Source organism: Pelophylax lessonae (genome assembly GCF_965119305.1).
Source record: "Pelophylax lessonae genome assembly, chromosome: 1".
Lineage (NCBI taxonomy): Eukaryota > Metazoa > Chordata > Amphibia > Anura > Ranidae > Pelophylax > Pelophylax lessonae.
The window spans coordinates 520332649-520355120 of NC_138768.1; the positions used below are offsets into that span (position 1 = coordinate 520332649).

Genomic DNA, 22472 nt, shown 5'->3' on the forward strand with positions numbered 1-22472 from the left:
ACTGACAATTGCGCAGTCGTGCAATGCTGTTTTTTCCCCCACAAATAGAACTTTCTTTTGGTGCTATGTGATCACCTCTGCGATTTTTATTTTTTGCGCTATAAACAAAAAATAAGAGCGACAATTCTGGGGAAAAAAATTATATTCCTATTCCTGAATAGCAGGAACACAGGATCTCTGTGTTCATCTGTGACAGAACGCCGGTCTGCCTTGTTTACACATAGGCAGACCGCCGTTCTGTCTCTATAGGGAGCGATCGCAGGTGGCCAGGGAACATCGCGTCCGCTGGACCCACTAATTGGCTCCCCCTCTGGCAAATCAATGTGCCCCCCACCTATTACACAAAACAACGTATAGGTACGTCATTTCGTGTAATAAGAGTCAACCTGCCGCAGTAAATTTGCAGGGGCTGGTCGGCAAGTGGTTAAATAAGCTTCCTAAGGCTAAGTAAACACTAGTCCGACTTCAAAGTCATGCGTCTTTCAGTGCAAATTTGGAGTCCGACTTTGATGTGACTTCTTACACTCTGAGGCTCTGAAGTTGTATCAAAGTCAGACCAAAGTAGTGCAGGAACCTTTTCTAAAGTCAGACAAACTCATGTAGTATCAGTTAAGACAGCACTCATAGGGAAACATTGAATTTCACATGTCATCCAACTTAGGTTCCGACTTGTGAGACCCCATGTCGAATCAGCATGAACCGAGCCTTTAACAGTATTACTAAACACAAAAAACAGCACATTGCCTTGAAGTAGTGTAAATGAGCTTCAGTGACCGTGGCAGCATTAAAAAAAACAAATACCCAGTACATGGGGTTATGTCACAAATAATAAAACCCCCTTTATTGGCGTCAGCAAAAACTACCTTGTTCACAATTACATTTTCCACTTCACTGGTGTTCCAATACAAAGAATTTACTGTGCTGCTTCCCCCCTCCTACACTGGGCCCGGAACTACCGTACATTATGCTTGGCAACCTGGAAATACTTCACCTGATAAGTGATGCCTGTGTCATTTCCACGTAAGAACACAGTGAGCATTTCAGCACTCAGTAACCCACTTCCACTGCTTTGACTGTATAGCTAGGACCTCTCAGACCACAAAAGAAGGTCAGGTGGCCCTTAGGCTGCCAAGCTGGACAGTCCTGTTTATGAAATAGTATGTAAACATACTGAAATGTAGTAATCAGCAGTGCAAGATAAGTCCGGTTCACACTTCTGCGATGCGGGAACGCTGTGAATATGCAGGGTGTTCCCGCATCGAATCCGCACCCCTGGCAGTTCACACTGCCATATGCGATACGCAGGGGGTGTCAATTAAAAGTGGACAACCCCAGTGGAGATCGCATATAGCAGTGCGATCTGCAAGTTCGCACAGAAATGGATCGCACTAGTGTGAACCACCAAGCGATCCGATTCTGCTGCGGATAAAAAAAAAGGGTCATGTGCGTGTTTAGTGCGATTGTGGTGCAAATTCAGCCATACAAACTGTATGGCTGAAATTTGCACAGCACAGAGATCGCATGCAATTTAGGAGCAGTGTGCTCCGAATTACATGCGACTTCTGTGATCGCACTAATGTGAACCGGCCCTTAAAGTCTAGTTAAGAACCCCCCTAAAACTCAAGAGATGCTAAAGCTTACCATAAATCTATTAATAACGTACCCAGGTAACAATATTGCTATATATTCTAAAGACAAGTCTCCACACAAAACTGGAAATGAAAGCGGTAGAAAAGTTTGCTTTGTGATTTTTACCTACAGTCAAGCTTATAATAAAGCTTTACATGATGGTCATTATGATCCTACGTTAACCTCCGTAAAAATCCATGGGAAGCTCCCTTACATCAGCCGATACCAAACGTTATCCTTCAGGAGCGCACACTCATAACCTACATCTTCAAAGCCATTTAAACAATAGGGAGAGCATGGAAAATGCCCACGCTTCGCTTTGAGGATATAAGGTACACTTCTAAAATGAAAAGCTTACGGCAATCCCTAATGACACACATGACAAATATCTGCACACCTGGAAGCCTTGGTTGGATTATTATACGCCCACCCGATTTACAACGCGCCTTTTGGATTTATAACCGGGTAAAGCAGATTCCTGGACCCATCACACCAGCCTCTAGGGTTTTCTCTCTGCCCCCCCCCCCCCCCTGCTTTCTCACTCATGTACTTTTCATCACAGACTTTTCTTTTCTTTTTTACTCTCTCCACCAGTGGCGATAGCATACAGCTGCTCATCTCATGATAGCCAACCATGGGATTCTAGGGAGCCTCTTCCATTTTAATGATTACTTTCATTGACGACAGCCCAAACTTTAACAGATTTTTTCTCCAGTAAATGTTCTCATGATATCATTCAACATTATAATCCGGTTGTCCTTGTGCTAATGGATATTGGCTATAATTTATCTACTGGTTTGTTCTGCTCAGAACCACTCCAAAATGTTTGAAGAATAGGTTTCTCGCCTTTTAAACTTGCGAGAGAGTTTTGTACTAGGTGATGTTTCTCAATCTTTTTTTTTGAAAAACAAAAGAAAAAAGGGGAAAAAAACTCTTGACATGTATCACTATGTCATGTTAACCACTTAAGCCCCGGAGGATTTGGCTGCTCAAAGACCAGGGCCTATTTTGCGATTCGGCACTGCGTGACTTTAACGGACAATTGCGTGGTCGTGCGATGCTGTACCCAAATGAAATTGACTTCCCTTTTTTCCCACAAACAGAGCTTTCTTTTGGTGGTATTTGATCACCTGTGCGATTTTTACTTTTTGCGCTATAAACAAAAAAAAGCGTCAATTTTGAAAAAATAATATTTTTCACATTTTTTTTTATATGAAATTCCCCCCAATAAATGTAAAAATCAAAATTTAACATTTTAGGCCAATTTGTTTTCTGCTACATTTTTTTTTTTTTTTTTAACAAAAATAAGGACGTATTTTGATTGTTTGCGCAAAAGTTATTGCCTTTACTAAGGGAAAGATTTGGGTCATTTTTATTGTTTTCTTTTTTAACTAGTAATGGCGGCGATCTGCGATTTCTTTTGCGGGACTGCGACATTGCGGCGGATAGATCGGACCCCTGACTAACATTTTTGACACTTTTGGGAGTACCAGTGACATTACTACAGTAATCAGTGCTATACATATGCACTGTTACTGTAAAAATGACACTGGCAGGGAAGGGGTTAACTTTAGAGATCAAGGGGGTAAAGTGTGTCCATAGGGGCGTGCTTCCAACTGTAGAGGGGTGTGGCTTTTGATGTAACCACAGAGACATACGATCCTACATAGCAGGATCGTAGGATCTCTGCTGTTACACCAGGGAGAATGACAGGCGGCTTGGTTTACATTAGCCGCCTGCCTTTCTCCCTCTCCAGCGGGAGATCGCGAGTGACCGGCGGACATCGGTGCCGCCGGTCACACGCGCGGGGACCTCCGTGAATGAGCGGGGGTGCGCCTCCATCGGCGCGCGCGCTCGCCCCCTACAGGCTCCTGGGCGAGCGACGTAGTACTACGTCACTTTGCCCAGGAGGGGCTGACCGCCGCAGTAAATGTACTTGCGGCGGTCGGCAAGTGGTTAATAGGCACTGCAGTGTCACCCATTTCAGAGAACTTTTAACCAGGCTCTTTAATTCTAAACCAGCCTTTTTTAACCAGGGTGCCTTTGGGTTTCTTCAGGGGTGCCTTGGCAAAATGCCCAAAATTGTATACAAACCAGCAGGTGGATCAAGTCCAACTTAGTTACACAAAGCCACAGGTTTTCCTTGTGCACCACTAAAACCTTCTAGCCACAGACACTCTAACAACCAATGACAGCAGTTGATAAGGAGGACATTGTTTGCTCCTCTCCCGCCAGCCCCGGGGTCACATTAGCTGAGAGGGAGAGAAACTGAGGGAGAAGAGAAACACTGGAATACTAGCAAATACCAGTGTGCAAAGGTGTGTTTGCCTTGGAAGAATACATCACCTGTAATTTTGGGTGTTCTACATGTGTGGATGTAGATGCATTATAAAAAAAAACTATTAGTTTCGTTTTTTAAATTTTAGAATAGCATGCCTTGAGATCGTGCTGAATTTTAAAGGGTGCCTTGAATGAAAAAAGGTTGAGGAACACTGCTCTAAACTACAGAGGATTAGAGGAGTCAGTAGAGGAATCACAACTTGTAAGAAGCAAGGTACTAAGGGATACATATTCCTTATAAATCAAAAGAAAATAGCACAGGAGAAGCAAAGCATGCAGGGGATCCAGGGTGTCTCGTAAAAGAGATGGCCAGACAGGCAACATTCACAACATGAAGGATTTTTCAAATTTTTTTATATTGGATTGTTAAAAATGACTGTTTGTTTTATTACAATACTGATGTTTATAAGTGTATGCTGTGACCAAAGATTTCTTTTAAACTATATATGAATCCAAGACCCCTGTAAGGTTTTTGATGGTCCCCACATCCCCACTGGGGAAACTCACTCTCACCACTTCCCCTGGTAAGAGTCGTTAATGGAAAAGAAAGGGTTAGGGAAATCCAAAATGTTACAGTTGTCACTTAAACAGATGGGGTCATCGGTGAGGGAAATTAAGGTGATATACCCTAACCACTGGCTCAATTTGTTCTCTAATCTTTTAAAAGAAACTTTGTAGTATAAATGTACCTTCAATTAAGAGAAAGAAAAGGCATAGTAATAAACTGGCATGACTAGGGATTAAAGATGCAAGATCTCTACTATTCTGATCACTCAGTGGGGAAAATAATTATCTAATCCCTTGCAGATTTTGTAAGTTTGCCCACTTACAAAGAAATGAAGGGTCTATAATTTTTATCATAGGTGTATTTTAATCGATGAGACAGAATATCAACCAAAAATTCAGAAAAAAAAAACCATGATACAAATGTTATAAACTGAGTTACAGTTCAGTGAGTAAAATAAGTATTTGATCCCCAAACAAAACATGACTTAGTACTTAGTGGAGAAACCTTGTTGGCAGAGAGGCAAGACGTTTGGTTACCAGGTTTGCGCACATCTCAAGAGGGATTTTTGTCCACTCTTTATGGATCCCATTTAAAATTCTTAAGGTTTCTTGGCTGTCACTTGGCAAATCGAAGTTTAAGCTTGCTCCATTAATTTCACCTCCATGCTTGACCGTAGAGATGGCGTTCTTAGGGTCATAGTCAGCATTTTCCTTCCTCCAAAACACAGCAAGTTGAGTTAATGCTAAAGAGCTCAATTATGGTCTCATCTGACCACAGCACTTTCTCCCAATCATTCTCTGAATCATTTAGATGTTCATTGGCAAACTTCAGACGGGCCTGTACATGTGCCTTCTTGAGGAGGGGGTTCTTGCGGGCGCTGTAGGATTTCAATTATAGACCCTTCCATTTTCTTGTAAGGGGGCAAACTTACAAAATCTGCAGGGGATCAAATAATTTTCGCTGTACAGCTGGGTTCACATATATGCGGGACCAGTTTCTGTGCAGAGTCCTGTGCGGTTTCCATTTAGAAGTTCAGGTGCAAATGTGACACTTAATCGCACCTGAACCAGACTGAAAAACGCACAAGACCCTTTTTTAATGCAACTGGCCCACATATATGTGAAAGGGGCCCATTGAAAATCGGTCCGGTTCACGTGTTATGCGAATCTGATGCGTTTTGAACCGCATCAGATTCCCATATATGTGAACCGAGCCTAAAAGTTGTACACTTGAAACAAACCTTTATAACGCATGAAGTTGGTAAGAAAAAGTTTGCAGACCTTTATGAATGTTCTGTCACCGTGAATGGTTGCTACCAAGAAGGTACCCACATATTTTGTGAAGCACAATGTTTTTTTTTTTTTTATAAATGTTCTCTCTCTCTCATAATTATATATATATATATATATATATATATATATATATATATATATATTTTTTTTTTAAGCAGCAGTATGGCCACAATTGGGCCATACCAGTGCTTTATGAACTGGCCCCTAAAGCAGAACTATAGGCCCAGTGTTAAAAAAAACGGAATTTTTGTAAAATCTTACCTGTAAAATTCCTTTCTCTGAGTCCTCCGACAGTCGCCGCCTCTTCATATTCGTCACATATGGGGTATTAGACTTTGCTCCGAAGGAGTAGCTAGGCAACAGAATATGTTAACAATAAAGCTTTAACATATCCCACCCTCAAGGGGTGGTCCCCTCAGTCAATACCCTCCTACTTCCTGCAACCATATCTCAGTTTTAGTGGAATAGCAGTAGAGTATACATTCAAACCCCAAAAGAGGGGCGGGGGCGGCGACTGTCGGAGGACTCAGAGAAAGGAATTTTACAGGTAAGATTTTACAAAAATTCCGTTTTCTCTTACGTCCTCCGACAGTCGCCGCCTCTTCATATTCGTCACATATGGGGACGTCCCAAAGCAGTGCAAACATGAGGGGTGGGAAACGCATCCGCGCCGAAAGGCAACGCAGTCTCCACATCAAAGAAAGGAACCTTACCAAAGGAAGGAAACCAGCTGGGCAACAGCAAAAATAAGTGCTCAACAGGAGCAACAACCCAGGAAAAGACAAAAAAACCAGGGGATACAAAAAAACTATCCCAACAGCCAGGAGTCCCCAACAAGGGACCCTATGGAACAGCCGCACTAAGAACCTTGCGGCCAAAGGAAGCATCCGCCGATGCCTGAACATCTACTTTGTAGAATTTTGTGAAAGTGTGTACGGTCGACCAAGTCGCCGCCTTACACACCTGGGCTACAGAAGCCCCATGACGGCAGGCCCAAGACGTACTCAGTGATCTAGTAGAGTGCGCCTTCACAGGCACAGGGGGAACCTTCCCCTGCAAGGCATAGGCCTGTTCAATGGTCTGCCTGATCCATTTGGCAATGGTAGAGGCGGAAGCCGCCATGCCCTTCCGAGGACCCTCTGGAAGAACAAACAAGGAGTCAGTCTTACGAAAAGACTCAGTCGATTTAAGGTAAACCCTTATCGCCCGAACAACATCCAGAGAGTGCAATCTCACCTCCTTCGGATGTTTAGGCTTCGTGCACAACGAAGGCAAAACAATATCCTCGTTAAGATGGAATTCCGAAACTCGTTTCGGTAGAAAAGAAGGATTAGGTCGCAAGACCACCTTATCCAAATGAACAACCAGGTACGGAGACTTGCAGGACAAAGCCGCCAGTTCCGACACTCTGCGAGCCGAAGTGATCGCCACCAAAAAGGCGACCTTTTTGGACAACATAGACAACGAGATCTCCCTGATCTGTTCAAAAGGAGCACGTTGTAACACAGATAGAACTAGATTCAAGTCCCAAGGGGGCAAAGGATCCCTCCTAGGAGGAACCAGATGCCGCACACCCTGAATAAAAGTGCCAACCAAGGAGTTGGAAGCCACGGGACGTTGAAACAGAACGGCCAGCGCCGACACCTGACCCTTAATCGTAGCCAGCGCCAAACGCTGATCGACACCCGTCTGAAGGAAAGACAGCACACGGGAAACAGAGTACGTGCGGGGTGAAAACCCCCTGGACTCACACCAGGCAAAATAGGCCTTCCAAGTACGGTAATAAACCTTCCCCGAGGAAGACTTCCTCGCGTTGATCAAAGTATGAACGACCTCTGGAGAGAGACCCTTCTCCTTCAGGACCTCGGTCTCAACAGCCAGGCCGTCAAAGCCAGCGACTGTAAAGCAGGATGGTAAATCGGTCCTTGAGACAGTAGATCGTCTCGAAGAGGCAGACGCCAAGGAGCGTCGACCGCCAGATTCACGAGGTCTGCGTACCAGGACCGGCGAGGCCAGTCCGGTGCCACAAGAATCACCGTGCTGCGTTCCGAGTGCAACCTGCGAAGGAACCTGGACAGCAACTGAATCGGTGGAAACGCGTACATCAGCCTGTACTGATGCCACGGGGCCACTAACGCGTCCGACGCGTCTGCCCGAGGGTCGCGCGTCCTTGCCACGAACCTCTTCACCTTGTAGTTGAGGCGAGACGCGAACAGGTCCACATCTGGAAGACCCCACTTCGCGCACAACATCTGGAAGACAGCCGAGTGGAGAGACCATTCCCCCTGATCCAGGGTCTGGCGACTCAGATAGTCCGCCTGCCAGTTCTCCACTCCCGGAATGTGAACCGCCGTTATCGCCGGGACATGAGTCTCGGCCCAAGACAGAATGTCGGCCACTTCTCGAGCCGCTCGGGCACTCCTGGTGCCCCCTTGGTGGTTGATGTAGGCCACCGCCGTGGCATTGTCCGTCTGCACCCGAACCGGGCAGCCCTGCAGCCGGTCCGTCCAGCGATGAAGACAGAGCCTTATCGCACGCAATTCCAGAATGTTGATCGGAAGGGAAGACTCCCCCTCCGACCAGGTCCCCTGGGCGGACAGAACGCCCAGAACACCACCCCAGCCCGACAGGCTGGCATCCGTGGTGATTATCGTCCACGAGATCGGACGAAACGACTTGCCCCCGGACACCAACGGGGACTGGAGCCACCACAGAAGGTTTTCCCTGGTGCGATGACTCAACGAGATCTGAAGATCCAGAGATTGAGGTCGCCCGTCCCACCTGGACAGGATCTCCGCTTGGAGACCCCGCGTGAGAAACTGCGCGAAAGGAATCGCCTCGAAGGCCGAGACCATCAATCCCAGACATCTCATACCCGTCCGCAGAGACGAGTGTGGAACGTCCCTGAGGGACCTGACTTCCTCCTGAAGAGTCCCGAGTTTGTCTTCCGGCAGGAAGACCTTCGCCTGCACCGAGTCCAGTATCATTCCCAGATAGGGGAGACGAACCGACGGACTCAGTGTCGACTTTGGAACATTTATCGTCCAACCGAACTCCTGCAGAGTTTGCATTGTGACAGACAGGTCCTTCTCCAGACCCTGTCTGGTCGCAGACCGAACCAGAATGTCGTCCAGATACCCCAGGACAGAAATGCCCTGGGCTCTCAATAATGCCAGAACCGGTGCAAGCACCTTGGTGAAGACCCGCGGAGCCGAGGCGAGCCCAAAGGGCAACGCCACAAACTGGTAGTGATCCTCCGCAATGGCAAATCGAAGGTACTTCTGATGACCCTCGAATATGGGGATGTGAAGGTACGCATCCTTCAAATCGATGGAGGCCATGAATTCCCCCGGAACCAGGGCAGCCACCACCGAGCGCAGGGATTCCATGCGGAACTTGCGAACTCGCACAGAGCGGTTCAGAGCTTTCAAGTCCAGAATCGGACGAACCTTGCCCTCCTTCCTGGGCACGGTGAACAGATTGGAATAAAACCCCCGAAATCTGTCCCGATGAGGCACCGGAACCACCACTCCCTGAGCCCTCAGGTCCCGCACCGCCAGGTGCAGATCCCGCAGGCGCTCTGGAGACAGTTGAAGATTTGAGGGAAAAAATCTGCTCTCCGGCCGAGAGAGAAACTCGATCTTGTAACCAGATCGAACGATTTCCAGAACCCATCTGTCCCTCACACGGGCCAACCAGGGCTGAAGAAAACCGAGCAAGCGTCCCCCCACCCCAAAACTGGGTGAGGGCGCCCCTTCAGGCCGAACTGTTATGGGCCGCAGGTCCGGATTGACCGGACTTCTGTTTCCCAGACCAGGGCTTCTTCTGAGAGCCTTGGCCCTTGAACGGTTTGCCCTTGTAGTGCGGCCGAAAGGCACGAAAGGACCCCTGAGGGGGCCGAAAATGAGCATGCTTCTTCCCAGAAGCCCCCTTAGCCTTGGGGAAATGGGGCAAGAGAGTGCTCTTACCCCCGGTAATCCCCTTAATCAACACATCCAAGGACTCCCCAAAAAGGCGAGACCCATCATAAGGCAGATTGGCTAAGGTTTTACGTGAAGATTGGTCCACCGACCAACATTTCAACCAAACCAGGCGGCGAGACAACACCGCCACGCTGTGCACACGCGCGGCCAACGGAATCAGGTCCAGGTCCGCATCACACAGATACATGACACCCTGGTGGATCTGATCCACCATATCCAGGGTCGCCGCCGAGGCCGAATCGGCCACTAGGACGCGCCTAAGCATCTGCGTCCAACTTGCGATCGCCTGGGCCGCCATGAGAGAAGCAAACAGAGCCTTAAGCATAGAACCCGTAACAGAATAAGTATGACGGGCAAGAGACTCCAGTCTCCTATCCGTGGCATCACGGAAAACAGGGGATCCCTCTGCAGGGATCGCAGTGGCTTTGTTCAAAACCGCAATAGCATGATCCACTGGCGGAGGCACACACCACCGTTCATCAGTGGCAGGCGAGAAAGGATAACGCAGCTTAAATTTACTTGGTACCGCAAAAGGCTTGCGCAAATCGCGCCATTGGTCCTTAACAGCGCGCTGAAAATCAGCATTGCAGGGAAAAACCTGCGGCGTCCTGCGTTTTCTCTGCGTCCCATAAGCCGCCAAGGCAGCTGGGGGACACGCCTCGTCCTGCAAACGTAGCGTCTGCTTAATGGAAGCAATCAACTCACCCATGATTGCAAGCTCTTCAGGCGAGCCAGGGGGAGAATTATCAACCCCCTCAACTTCAGCCTCTACCTCAGACCCCACTAGATCAAGAGAGGAGCGGGACCCCGATAGGGGGGTCCCCGCCAGAACAGCCCCATCACCTTCACCCTCAGAATCAGAGGACAGAGCAACTCTGGGCCGTTTAGTAGATTGAGCAGCCACCAGCATTTGCACCTGTGCAGCAAGGCCAGCCACAATAGTGGCTAAATCCCCCCCTGGGGGGGAAACAGCGGTCCCCTGGCTTTCCACCAATACTGTGGGAAACTTGCCCTCCTGAGAATCCATTGCCCCTGTATGCCAGACAACCAAGGGTTAACTGCCCCCTTACAGCAAGCGCGGCAAGCGCAGCCCACCGCACCACACTCAGGCACAATGAGACCCCCACAGGGAATATACAGACTGAATACAGGCAATGGAACACAGGAATAGAAGGATAAAACCTGAGGAGACTCCGCTGCTGCTGCTGCCTCGATCGGTGCTTCCAGGAGAGAGGAAGTGATGCTGCCAGGGCGCTCTATGTAAGCCTATGGAGGCTACAAGAAAATGGCCGCCGTGCATGTAAACCATGCGGCCGGAGCGGGCGCCGGTAAAATGGCGTCGTTTGGCGCCGAAATCGCCGCTCCACAGTGCATAAAATCACACACAATATTATCCCATTATATGGATACATGTTAGATCGCCGCAGCGATCGCTGTATATGCCCCAACATGCCATTAAAAACATGCCCCACAGCACACAGCTCCTCACACTGCCCAGCCTGACATACTCAGTGTCATACAGCTCCCCCCCCCCCCTGCAGCCCACAGCATGCAGCCGAGAGATAGGGAGACAAGCAGTGTGATTAAAGGCAGGTTACACAGTCCCAGACTGAGACCCCCCCCAGACAGACAGGTCCCCACATAGATACACTTACCTCACATGGCGTGGGGAACCCGCACAGGCGAACAAGCCGCTGCACATGAGGCAGGGAGAGTCGCAATTCAAGACGCACACAATGGCGGTTCAGAAACCGCACAGCGTCCGGTGAGGTAGCCACCTCACCAATCATCCCTGCACCGAACAGGGATGGGTCGTTCACTGTGCCAGGAGCGTTACCTGGCTGAACGCTCGATGGCAGACTGGGAAGCCACTGACCCACGACCTGCGACCAGGGGGATCAGCCCGAGACCCAGTCCGCATGATCCTCTTCGTCCGAAGAACTAACTAATGCTGACAAAAATAACAGCTAAGTAAAAGGTAGAGAGAAAACTCAAACAAAATATCAAAAAGAAGAAAGAGTCTGGGACAAAAAGTCCCAGCACAGAGAGAGCCAGCCACTCCTGACAAGCTAGACATTAAAACTGAGATATGGTTGCAGGAAGTAGGAGGGTATTGACTGAGGGGACCACCCCTTGAGGGTGGGATATGTTAAAGCTTTATTGTTAACATATTCTGTTGCCTAGCTACTCCTTCGGAGCAAAGTCTAATACCCCATATGTGACGAATATGAAGAGGCGGCGACTGTCGGAGGACGTAAGAGAAAAAACTTTTTAGATAGGCATTCATTGCAAAAAAGAGACTGTATGTTGCATGACTGATCGATCAGCCTGTCTGACTTTTCATGCGAATATTGCCAGTGGCTGATGGGGAAAAAAAAGTCGTTTTCTTTCAAGAAAATAGCTCCATTTGTGGCCGGCTTTAGTGACAGAAGTAAAGGCGTTGGAAAGTCATAAGGTTTTTTTTATCTTCAAGCATTCTATGCATGAAGATAAAAAGCCTTCTGTGTGAAGCAGCCCCATTCACCTGAGGTCCCTCTCTGTCCAACGAAGTCCATGAGTGTCTCAGCCATCCGAGATTCTCCCTCCTGATTCCCCTGCTATTGGCTGCCGCTGCTGTCAAAGTGATATAGCCAATCAGGAGAGAGAGAGGGGGGGGCAGGGCCAGGTCGGGCTCTGCGTCTGAATGGACACAAGGAGCTGCGACTCTGCTCGGGTGCCCCCATAGCAAGCTGCTTGCTGTGGGGACAAACAGGAGGGGGGGGGGGGGCAAGGAGCACCGAAGAGGGACCCAAGAAGAAGGATCTGGGCTGCTCTGTGCCTATCCACTGCAACAGAGCAGGTAAGTATAAACGTGTTTAAAAAGAGAGAGACTAACTCCTGGGTGCATGTGTGAGATGTCAACCTTGACTGACCAATTAAGATGGCTGATGATGATAAATCAGGAAGAAAACTAGGAGACAATTTCAGCACCAAGGGAGCTTGCTGATGCCACATTGCTAGAAAGAAGAAAGTCTTGTACATTTTAGTTCTGTTCAACCATGTTTAACATGAAAACTATGTTGTGAAACTGCTAGAACCTTACACCTGACTGAAGAGAGTTGGGGGCAGCATATTTCTATTGAATTAAATGTTTACATAGAAAAGGGACGCCAGGAAAAAAAGACCAAATGAAACATCGAGTCTCCTGATTTTTTTTTATATAAATACAGGTTTGGGATTTTAGTTTTTTTTTTTTCTTTTCATTAACTTTTAGATCTTTTTGTCCCATGCATGTTTGAAACCTTACTGATGACTGACTCACTACTTCTGCGTGAAGTTTATTCCAAGCAACAACTACCCTTTCAGTAAAAGAATACTTTAGAGGATTAGTTTTGAACTTCCATCCAGTTAGCTTGAGGTCATATTCCCGTGCTCTTGATTTCATACTGAAAATACTGCCCCCCCCGCTCAAAAAAAGGGGGAAACTCTGCTTGTCTGCCTCTTGTCCCCCCCCCTCCGCTGCCACATTTAGCACCTTTGGGGGGGGGGGGGGGCGCGATTAACTGGTTTTGATAGGTACCCACTTCCGACTCAGTTCGCCTTCCCCTGCAACCTTCTGGGACACCTCATAGGACCCAGAAGACTGCGGCCCATTCACAAACAAAGGTTTTTCTTAGTTAAGACGATGGCACCAGCACCCAATAGGCAATTGGAAGGATCAGCTGGAGTCGGGACACTGCTGGATGCCTGGACAGGCAAGCGCCCCAATATTAAAAGTCTGCAGGTACAGCATTTGTAGCTGCGGACTTAATTTTTTATTTTGGGGGGGAAGAGAGAGAGAGGGGACCATGCAGCTCCATTTGAACCCTTCCACCCCCTTGATGCATTTAAAGTCCTGTTTCACATTTCCCTTCTTTCCTCCAGACTGTACATATCAAGTTCCTGAGGTCACTCTTGCTCCAGACCTTTCTCCATTTTTGTTACACGTCTCTGAACTTTATCCTAATATCTTTCTGCAAGTGAGGTCTCCAGAAATGGACACAGTATTCTAAGTGAGGTCTCACTAAAGGATCTATACAGGGGAATCAGAACCTCCTTCCTCCTGTTGGTGATCCCTCTAATGATGCATCCTAGAATTCTATTCGCTTTTTCCACTTCCTGGGTCACACCGTTTGCTCATTTTGCAAACATCTGAATTAAGTACCCCTAAATATTTTTCCTCTATAGTGCTGGCCAACATTGTACCCCCAATGTTGTACCCTCTCAAGGGATTATTTTTCCCTAGGTGCATTATTTTACATTTAGAAAGCTTGAACTGCAGTTTCCACTGCTTTGACCAATCTTCCAAGAATTCCAAATCATGTTCCATGTTACAGACACCTCCAGGGATAGCAACCCTATTACACACCTTTGTGTCATCAGTAAAGAGACATAACTTGCCCAACAAACCTTTAGCTATATCACTTTCATATAGATTAAATAGAGCAGGACCTAGTACAGAGCCTTGTGGTACACCACTGGTGACTGGCCTGTTTTGAGAAAACCCCATTACAACCACACTCTGGTATCTATCCTTTAGCCAACTGCATATCCACTGAACCACCCAAGGGTTAGGTACTAGCTTGTACATCTTTTGGATTAAATCCTTGTGTGAAACTGTATCAAATGCGTTGCTGAATTTAAGATCGGTTATGCCCATAGCTCCTCCCTGGTCCAAAATATTGGTAATATAGTAAAAAAAAAAAAAAAAAATGTAATTAGTCTAATGATCTGCCCTCAGTAAAGCCATGTTTTTTTGGGTCCAGAAAGGTGTGTTTTTAAGTGATCAATGATACTTTTTAGGAGCGATTCCATTAACTTGACTATAACTTATGTTAAACTCACTGGTCTGTAATTGCCAGCTTCTACCTTTCCACCCTACTTGTGTGGATAGGTACAATATTAGCTGGCTGCCAGTCATAGACAACTTCTGTTAGAAGAGACTGATTAAAAAAATCTGTAAATGGTCCAACAACTATATCTTAAAGTTCTCTTAGAACTCTTGGATGAATACCATCAGGGCCCATTGCTTTTTTAAGCTTTAACCGGGCCAGTTTCTCTGCTACCTCTGTCTCCAGAAATCCTAAAAATGAACTGTAATTACTAGTCATTAGTGGCGGTCTAAAATTCAGTAATTGTTCTGTGATTTTCAGTTTTGCAAAATACAAAAATTCTGCAACATTTTTGTATTCTTGGAGTATGTTTTTAGTAGGGGCCGACCGATTATCGGTGCAGCCGATATTCACATTTTTTTAAGAATCGGTATTAGTCACAAACTTACTGATATTGGTCTCCACCTGCCATCTTTTTGAAGCCCACTAGGCACTGCAGGCCCCTCCGCACACTGGGCCTGCAAATGTTCCGACAATGAGTCCTGGCTTTTTCTACCCGGATAGGGCAAAAGTCGCTGCCTCCCTCACCTCTGACAGTGCATGCCACGGAAGGGCTGGACCAGAGCGGACACGCCAACCAGCCAGCCACCCACCCACCGCAGGGTGCCAGCCACCCACCCACCGCAGGATGCCAGCCAATTTTAAATGTACAGAATATCGGCACATGGTATCGCTCAGAAAGGCGGTCGAAAAATCTGTATCGGCACTGAAAAAAACGATATCTGTGGACCCCTAGTTCTTAGTTTTTCACATCCAGCTCCTGGTGCAGAAGATTAGTTAGGTAAGGTTTCTTTAGGTTTTATCCTTTTAATTTGAAAGCGTCTTTTGCAACCTTATGACAATATTGTATGTAATTGTACTGCCTACCTTTTCAGGTACTACCTTACCTTTATTATTCCACAGAAAAACGCAAATTTAGAGACAGTAGGTGTATGCTATAAAAAGGTGTCTGCACCAACCCCGTAGGTGGAAGTAACTGGCTTACCTAACATTTTATCTACTAGAGAAAGCAACAACTGTGTTTGCAAAACGGGTGTAAGCACACATTGTCTACTGGAGAGCAGAATTCTCAGACTAGAAGTGTTAAACTAGCCAAACACTGATCGAAATTTGGCCAATCCAGCAGGGGCGGCTGAATTCTCGATCAGTGTCTGGGCTCCCATCCTCGACAGAAGTCGATTATTAAATCGACTTCTGTCAAAGGGACATGCCGGGCGATTCCTTCATCCACCTAATTTGTGTGGATAAAGTAATCCAATCTGATTTTGTAGTCTAAGATCAAAGAAAACCATACAAAATTGAAAATACATTACAGTTAAGACTTGAAAGAAAAGATTGTATGTTGCTTGTTTAGTGGTAAATTGGCCAAACACATTACAATTTTTACATTTAGATTATAGTCTTTGGTCTTTGTCTAGCCAAATAGGAATTGAAGGGATATTTTGCAGGTATATCAAAATGTACTACATAGTAGCTGGAAATCGAAAATAAAAAATAAATAAAAAGTGTGCCCCCCCCCGTCAGAACACAATACATTAGCAGGGGAGGTTGCTGTACTAACATCAGATTTTAGTGCAGCGGCTCCAACCTAAAAGATCAGTTTCTTTTTCGTTCAGCCCGCTTTACCTGCTTCTGTTCTACAGATAATGAAGGGCCATTTTTGAAAATAAAGTGCTTGCTAAAAAAGGGTGCTAAGAAGAAAAGAATACCTTTACTATAATCATATTAGCAGTTTCAGAGTTCTAAAATGAAACCCAGGGCCAGGTACTGGCAATATGAAATGCCTAGTGCAGTAAATTGCTAGGGATGGAACTGCAAATAAACTCTCTGCAGACTTCTAAGAGAGGCAAAAATCTAGTTACAAGGTGGAAAAGGGAATGAAGCATGACATTGTCTGAGGCAGGCTTCATTTCCTGTCAATGTTTCAAGAGTATAAAACAAAAAACAAAAAAGATAAAAATGGCATGTATCGCCTGGAGATATTCTATAACACACAAAATGATGGCAACATACTAAACAAAAAAAAAAAATTGTAGCTAGCTTTTTGTTCACCTCAGTCACGGGCCCTGGATTAACCCTTTGACATCATACAACTTAAATCCTCAAGATCTAACCAAATCAGCAATCACTGAAACTGCATGATGAAGTATTTTACTGCAGACAGGAAGGAATTAAGGGCTCATGTACACACAGACTAGGTTGACTGCCGACCGCAAGAAAACGCAAATCAAAAAACGTTCCTATCCTGAACCCGATTCTTCCGCATTCCGGAGAGGAGGTTGATCATCCCCTAACCGCAAAAAAAAAAAAAAAAAAAAAAAAAAAACACAAGACACACACACACATCAAAAGCTTCTAGACTAAAGTTAAGAAGCTGTAGTGTACGGGAGCCCTTAAAAGAGCACACATGCTATTTGAAAGAAACTACATCTGTCATGATCAGACAAGAATGCTAGTTTGTGTCTTCCAAAAGACTGTTTTAGGCAAAGGAATTTTTACATATTCCTTATTTTTAGGCACTAATAACAGCTTCTACATATACAAGTACCATTTAGTGCCGGTTCACACTGTTCCGACTTGTCAGGAGACTTGGTCGCCTGACAAGTAGCGGTCCATGCTGTGCAATGGAACCGTTCTAATAGGAGCGACTCAAGTCGCTCCAACTTAGAAAAAGGTTCCTACACCTTTTTTTTGCAAAGTCGGAGCGACTTGCATTGACTTCCATTATGTGAAGTCGTTGCAAGCCGCGCCCAAGTTGTGGTGCACGGGCGACGGCATTAGTCGCCCGAAGTCGGGTCGGATCAGTGTGAACCGACACTTCTTGTCGATGAATTTGCTTCAAAAAATATGTAGCATAAAAATGACAAACCACAAAATGTCCTCTAGTCGTTAATCCTAGTAAACCTCAGCATGAATATCCATGGTCCCATTAATTGTATTACCCCATAAATGCAAAAACCATGATTGTTCTCTCTTGACTGTATGCTTGCTTTCTTGGGAAGAAAATAAATTATTATTTAGTAAATTCTTACCTCCCAGCAGGTCAGACAGCAGTGGCCCACACTCCTCAGGTATTGTGTAGTCTCCCTTGCCAATATTTTCAAATAGTTTGTATATATTATCCCCTTCAAAGGGGTACAGCCCAGTAGTGATATTATACCTATGCAAAGAGACACAGGTTAAAAACTTTAGTCATTAAGTGATTAAACAGCTAATATTCCATCAACAATATGGCTGACGTTTAAACTAGGCCAATTATAATAAAATGAGGGGCAACTGGTATACGCATGGATTGTCCACAGGTAATTGTACACTGGCACACTCACAAGGTCACGCCTGCTGACCAGATATCCACTTTAAACCCTGAGAAGGTGTCCAGGCCATTCGCAATCTCTGGAGGCTGAAAAGCAGGAGACCCCTGGCTGGTCTTGCACGTGTCACCCTCTGCAAACGGGTGTAAGGCCTGTGGAGAGAAAGGAGGTGACCCCATATTGCCTTACCCCACTGCTGGGAGTGGCTTATCCTAGGAGTAACCCCCTGATCTCTCACAACCTACCTCTGCAACACCTAGATCTGAGATTTTGAGCGTCCCGTCTGTTGTGAGCAGCAAGTTTCCAGGTTTGATGTCTTTATGCACAATTCCCTGACTATGAAGATACTCCAGACCATCCACAAGCTGGCAGAAATAACTGAAAGAAAAAGAAAAAAAAAGGAAAGAAAAAAAAAAAGTTCTTAAAATCCAACAAATAACTACAAATAAAAAGCATAAAAAAATAAAATAAATAAAAAATATGAATTACGTCATGTACAGGATGCATGGACTGAAAAACAAAAAAGTCACACTAAAAATGGAAAAAACGGTGACAAGGAAAATAAAAACATTTAAAAAGTATTTATAGGCAATTATTATTTTTTTTTTTTTAGTTTTAGACAAGTAGAAAATTATAAGAATCCCTATTTTCCCAATATTCCTTGGAACCACTGTTCTAGAGACAGAATGTGATGCAAGGGGTGCAACACATCAATGGCTCACTCAAGGAGCTGCCTTAATGTTCTTGCACCCAAAGCAGATAGATATCAGATGAGGCAGAAATATCCATCTTGTAGAGCTCAGAAAACGTGTGAAAAGAAAACCAGTCGATGGTTTTACAAATCTGGGAAACAGTTGCGTAATGCTGAAAAGCCCCAAAGACGCTCACAGACCTAGTGAGGTGAGCGTTAAAAGGAAAGAGGGGTGACCCAATCTTTGATGCTTGAACGATAGTCTGCCTGAGCCACCTAGAGATGATGTAATGACCTTTCTGGGCCCATCCAGAATGAAAACAAGGGAATCAGACTTTCTGAAAGAATCAGTGTCTGAGAGGTAAGCCCCTTACACACAAGTAGAAATTCGGCCTGGAAATTTCGTCCGATGACCGATCTGCCGATTTTCGGCTTGTTAGTATGGTGCTTCCGACAACCGACTGACTTTTCGGCCGAAAAAATCCTGGTGTGCAGGCTATATAATTTTTGTCGACCGTCAAAACACGTCCGATTTTCGTCTCGTTAGTACAGATTTAGATGGGGAAAAAATCTCTTATGAGCAAGACTAGGCATGCTCAGAGATGAAAGAACACAAAGAAAACAATCCAACACATGACATCACTTCTGAAGTAGAATTCTGTCGTGCGTGAAAATTAATGTGCAGTCTAGAGCACATTCCAATCAACAGACACCACTCCGGACAAAAGACGGACGACCGGTCGGCGGAAATTCGTTGCTTGTGTACCAGGCTGTAGACTCACATAGCCCAAACCACATTCAGACAATTTTCTAATTGTTAGCGGGGTGAAATCAATGTTCAATTTCACCCACAGTGACAATAAAATTCAAAGGAGCAGGATGGAAATTTTTTCTCAAATCAAATTTCTAACGGTGTAATTGGTTTCATTTGAGAAGGACATTCGCCCTAAAATCAAAAATTAAAAGCAAACAAAATTTTTTAAAACATTTGTCCAGTCATCGAATGTACAAAGAATGTGTATTTGAATATTTGTACAAACGTTCATTTAAAAATCTACTAGTGTATGGCCATCTTTAGATTCTCCTGAGGAAGGAACAGTCTGGCCTGAGATGTGTCCAAGACAAGACCCAGATACTCCAAGTCATGAGGAGTCCATTCCAGTTGAGTTTGCAGATACATGTGAACTGCAAAAGATCCTTTGAGTCCAGTATTACTTTGTAAAAGTTGAGTGCCTACCATTGTTCACAAACACCTGGCATTCCAGCCACAAGAATTTGCTCATCTTTCCTGAAAAATACAGGTGTATGCAAGTAAATGCCCATGTGAAGGAGGCCTAAGTATCTCACAATAGGGATGCCACGAAAGCACAATATTGCCAACATTTGAGCCAGCAACTTGCTGAACACAGAAAGTACCAAAGATGGGCTAAATGGCAGAGCAAAAATCTCAGAAAGTGCTGGTGCACTGGAAAGTTAGGCACCTGCAAGCAAGCATCTTTTACGTCCACAGAAACCAGACAGTCTCCCTGGTAAAGAAAGCAATGGCAGATCTGATCGGTTCAATTCGGACTTTGCGCACCTGAATAAAGACATGCAAGGCCCAGAGGAAAGGATGGTGTGCACCTTTGGGTTAGTTATCAGGCTGGGCTAAAACTTTTCAAAACCACTCCTTAGAAGTCACCAAAGCTATGACTCCTTGCTGCAGAAGGCTCCAGAGAGCCTGATGGAGATCTGCCAGTCTGAGGAGACACAGGAGGGATTGAAGCTCAAGATTATAGCCCTAGGACAGCACCTTCTGTACCAAGGTGCCTGAATCAAAAACGGTCCAGTCCAGCACTTTAGGGAAAAGTGACCTACACAGATAGACTAATACAAAAAACAAAGTAAGAGGCCTCCAGTAAGCCATCAAATGCGCAAATTCAATGTCACAGCCATGCGCGCCAAATGTTCAACAAGCTTAGTGCATATAGCAGTGACTTTTCTATTACGTCTGACTGGAAGAGATCTCTTAAAAGGGATCCAACAAAGTAAAAATCACAGCCAAAATTGGGACACAATGCAAAAGGGGGAAAAAAAAAAAGGGTTTCCAACCACCTAAATGTAGGCACATCTTCCAGCGAAATAGTAGACACCACATTAAGGTAAGACATGGCCGAATCCAGAGGGAACAGACCACTTTTTAAAAAAGTATCAAGTGGCACTTTTGTGCAGTTAGGGTTAACAAGGGCCCACATCCTCACCCAGTGGCCTCTCGTTCAAAACTGAACTTTACATTTGTCAACAAAATCTGCACCGAATGGATACAAAGCCATAAAGCAATTATAAGGAGCAAATAACCTTTAAGAGTTGGTTCACACTATGGCGACACGACTTTGGGGCGACTTGAATAAGTCGCCGTGCACCGCGACTTCGGTGCGGCTTGCACTGAATTCACATAATGGAAGTTAATGCAAGTCGCTCCGACTTCGGCCAAAAGTAGTGCAGGAACCTTTTTCCAAGTCTGACTTGAGTCACTCCTATTAGAACGGTTCCCATTGCACAGAATGGAGCACGACTTGTCAGGCGACCAAGGCTGTAGGCAACAGCACCCTTTAAAAAGGCACACTGCAAAAGAGCCCCTAACCCATTAGCAGAAAGTGAGTTGAGGGGCACCTGGTACAGCAGGACAGTACCCTGTGTATCTAGAATTAGACATGTTGCAACTGCTATACAGTTAAGCAATATATAGGCTCTGGGTAAGGGGCAAGGCCTTAAGTACTCATGAAAGTCAGACAGCTGGCAGCACGTGAGGGTCAGTGACCTGAGTGACAAATGGGCAAAGGTGACCAAAGTAGGCACACAGTAGAAATGAATGAACATTCAAAGTTCCATGTGGCTCTTTGCAACAGAAGCAGGGAATTTTCCATTGGATTTTATCTTATCAGATATATCGTTACCAGGGATCGTTTTTGGATTCTCTCCAGTATTGCACTATTTATTAATGCTTAGTTATGTTAATGCTGATGTAGGATGTCCCTGTCATTTCATTTGACATGGCTTTGTCTATTGCAGCTGTTGGTATTCTGACAGCCTTTGTAACTTGCCTGACCTTTGCTAAATAAAGGAATTGCAAAAACACAAAAAAAAAAAAAAAAAAACCCAAGGAGCAGGGAAAAGTGTGGTGCAGATCTATGACATTCTGCCTAGTGGATGACGTCAGCGATCTGTTCAACAAGGTTAGCTCCCTCTACAGCAAAGCTGGTGGGAAATGGGGAAGAATGGTGCCCAGCGGCCAATGAAAAGGAGGGAGCTTCCGGTACGTGCTCCAACTGGCCTACTCATTAAGCATATCTTCAGAGACAGAGGAAGCATAGAGGCAAGGCCAGTGGTCCGAGACTTAGGAAGCGCGCCACAGCTAACTTAACCAGGACTAAGTCAGGAAAGTGGCCAATATTGAACTCCGTGCCTGAAGGTCACTTACAGGCTGCACCCACAACATCCAATCCAGTGTGATCCGGATAACGGTGATTGGGCCAGATAGCTGCAGATCAGTGGGGAAACCCCCAGCGGCTGTGCACAGAATATTCATTAAGGGGGGGGGGGGAGGGGGAGGATGGAGGATGGAAGAAACTGCTAGAAAAATCACAAGTTGGGTTTTACCCAACTTTTCTCTGCAGTCTATGGAGGTCGTGGGCTTGAAAGCTTGTAGTTTGGTAATGTGATTTTTCTGTTGGTTTGTAAGCTGTTATGTATATTGTAATGCCTGTGTTAGCCAAGGTTGCCCACCTATTTTTTCTTTCTTTATTTTTGTAAATTGGTTTCTATGTCC

General features: G+C 45.5%; 1 protein-coding gene across 1 annotated transcript in view; it reads right to left on the bottom strand.

Annotated features, from left to right (window-relative positions):
• STK11 (serine/threonine kinase 11) overlaps positions 1–22472 on the bottom strand; it is a 90526-nt gene that overhangs the window by 25325 nt on the left and 42729 nt on the right. Inside the window, exons 4-6 of the mRNA XM_082248165.1 lie at positions 18219–18351; positions 17989–18125; positions 17695–17822 (exon numbers count right to left, since the gene is read on the bottom strand). Of these exons, the coding sequence (XP_082104291.1) occupies positions 17695–17822; positions 17989–18125; positions 18219–18351 (398 nt within the window). The remainder of the gene's footprint in view (positions 1–17694; positions 17823–17988; positions 18126–18218; positions 18352–22472) is intronic.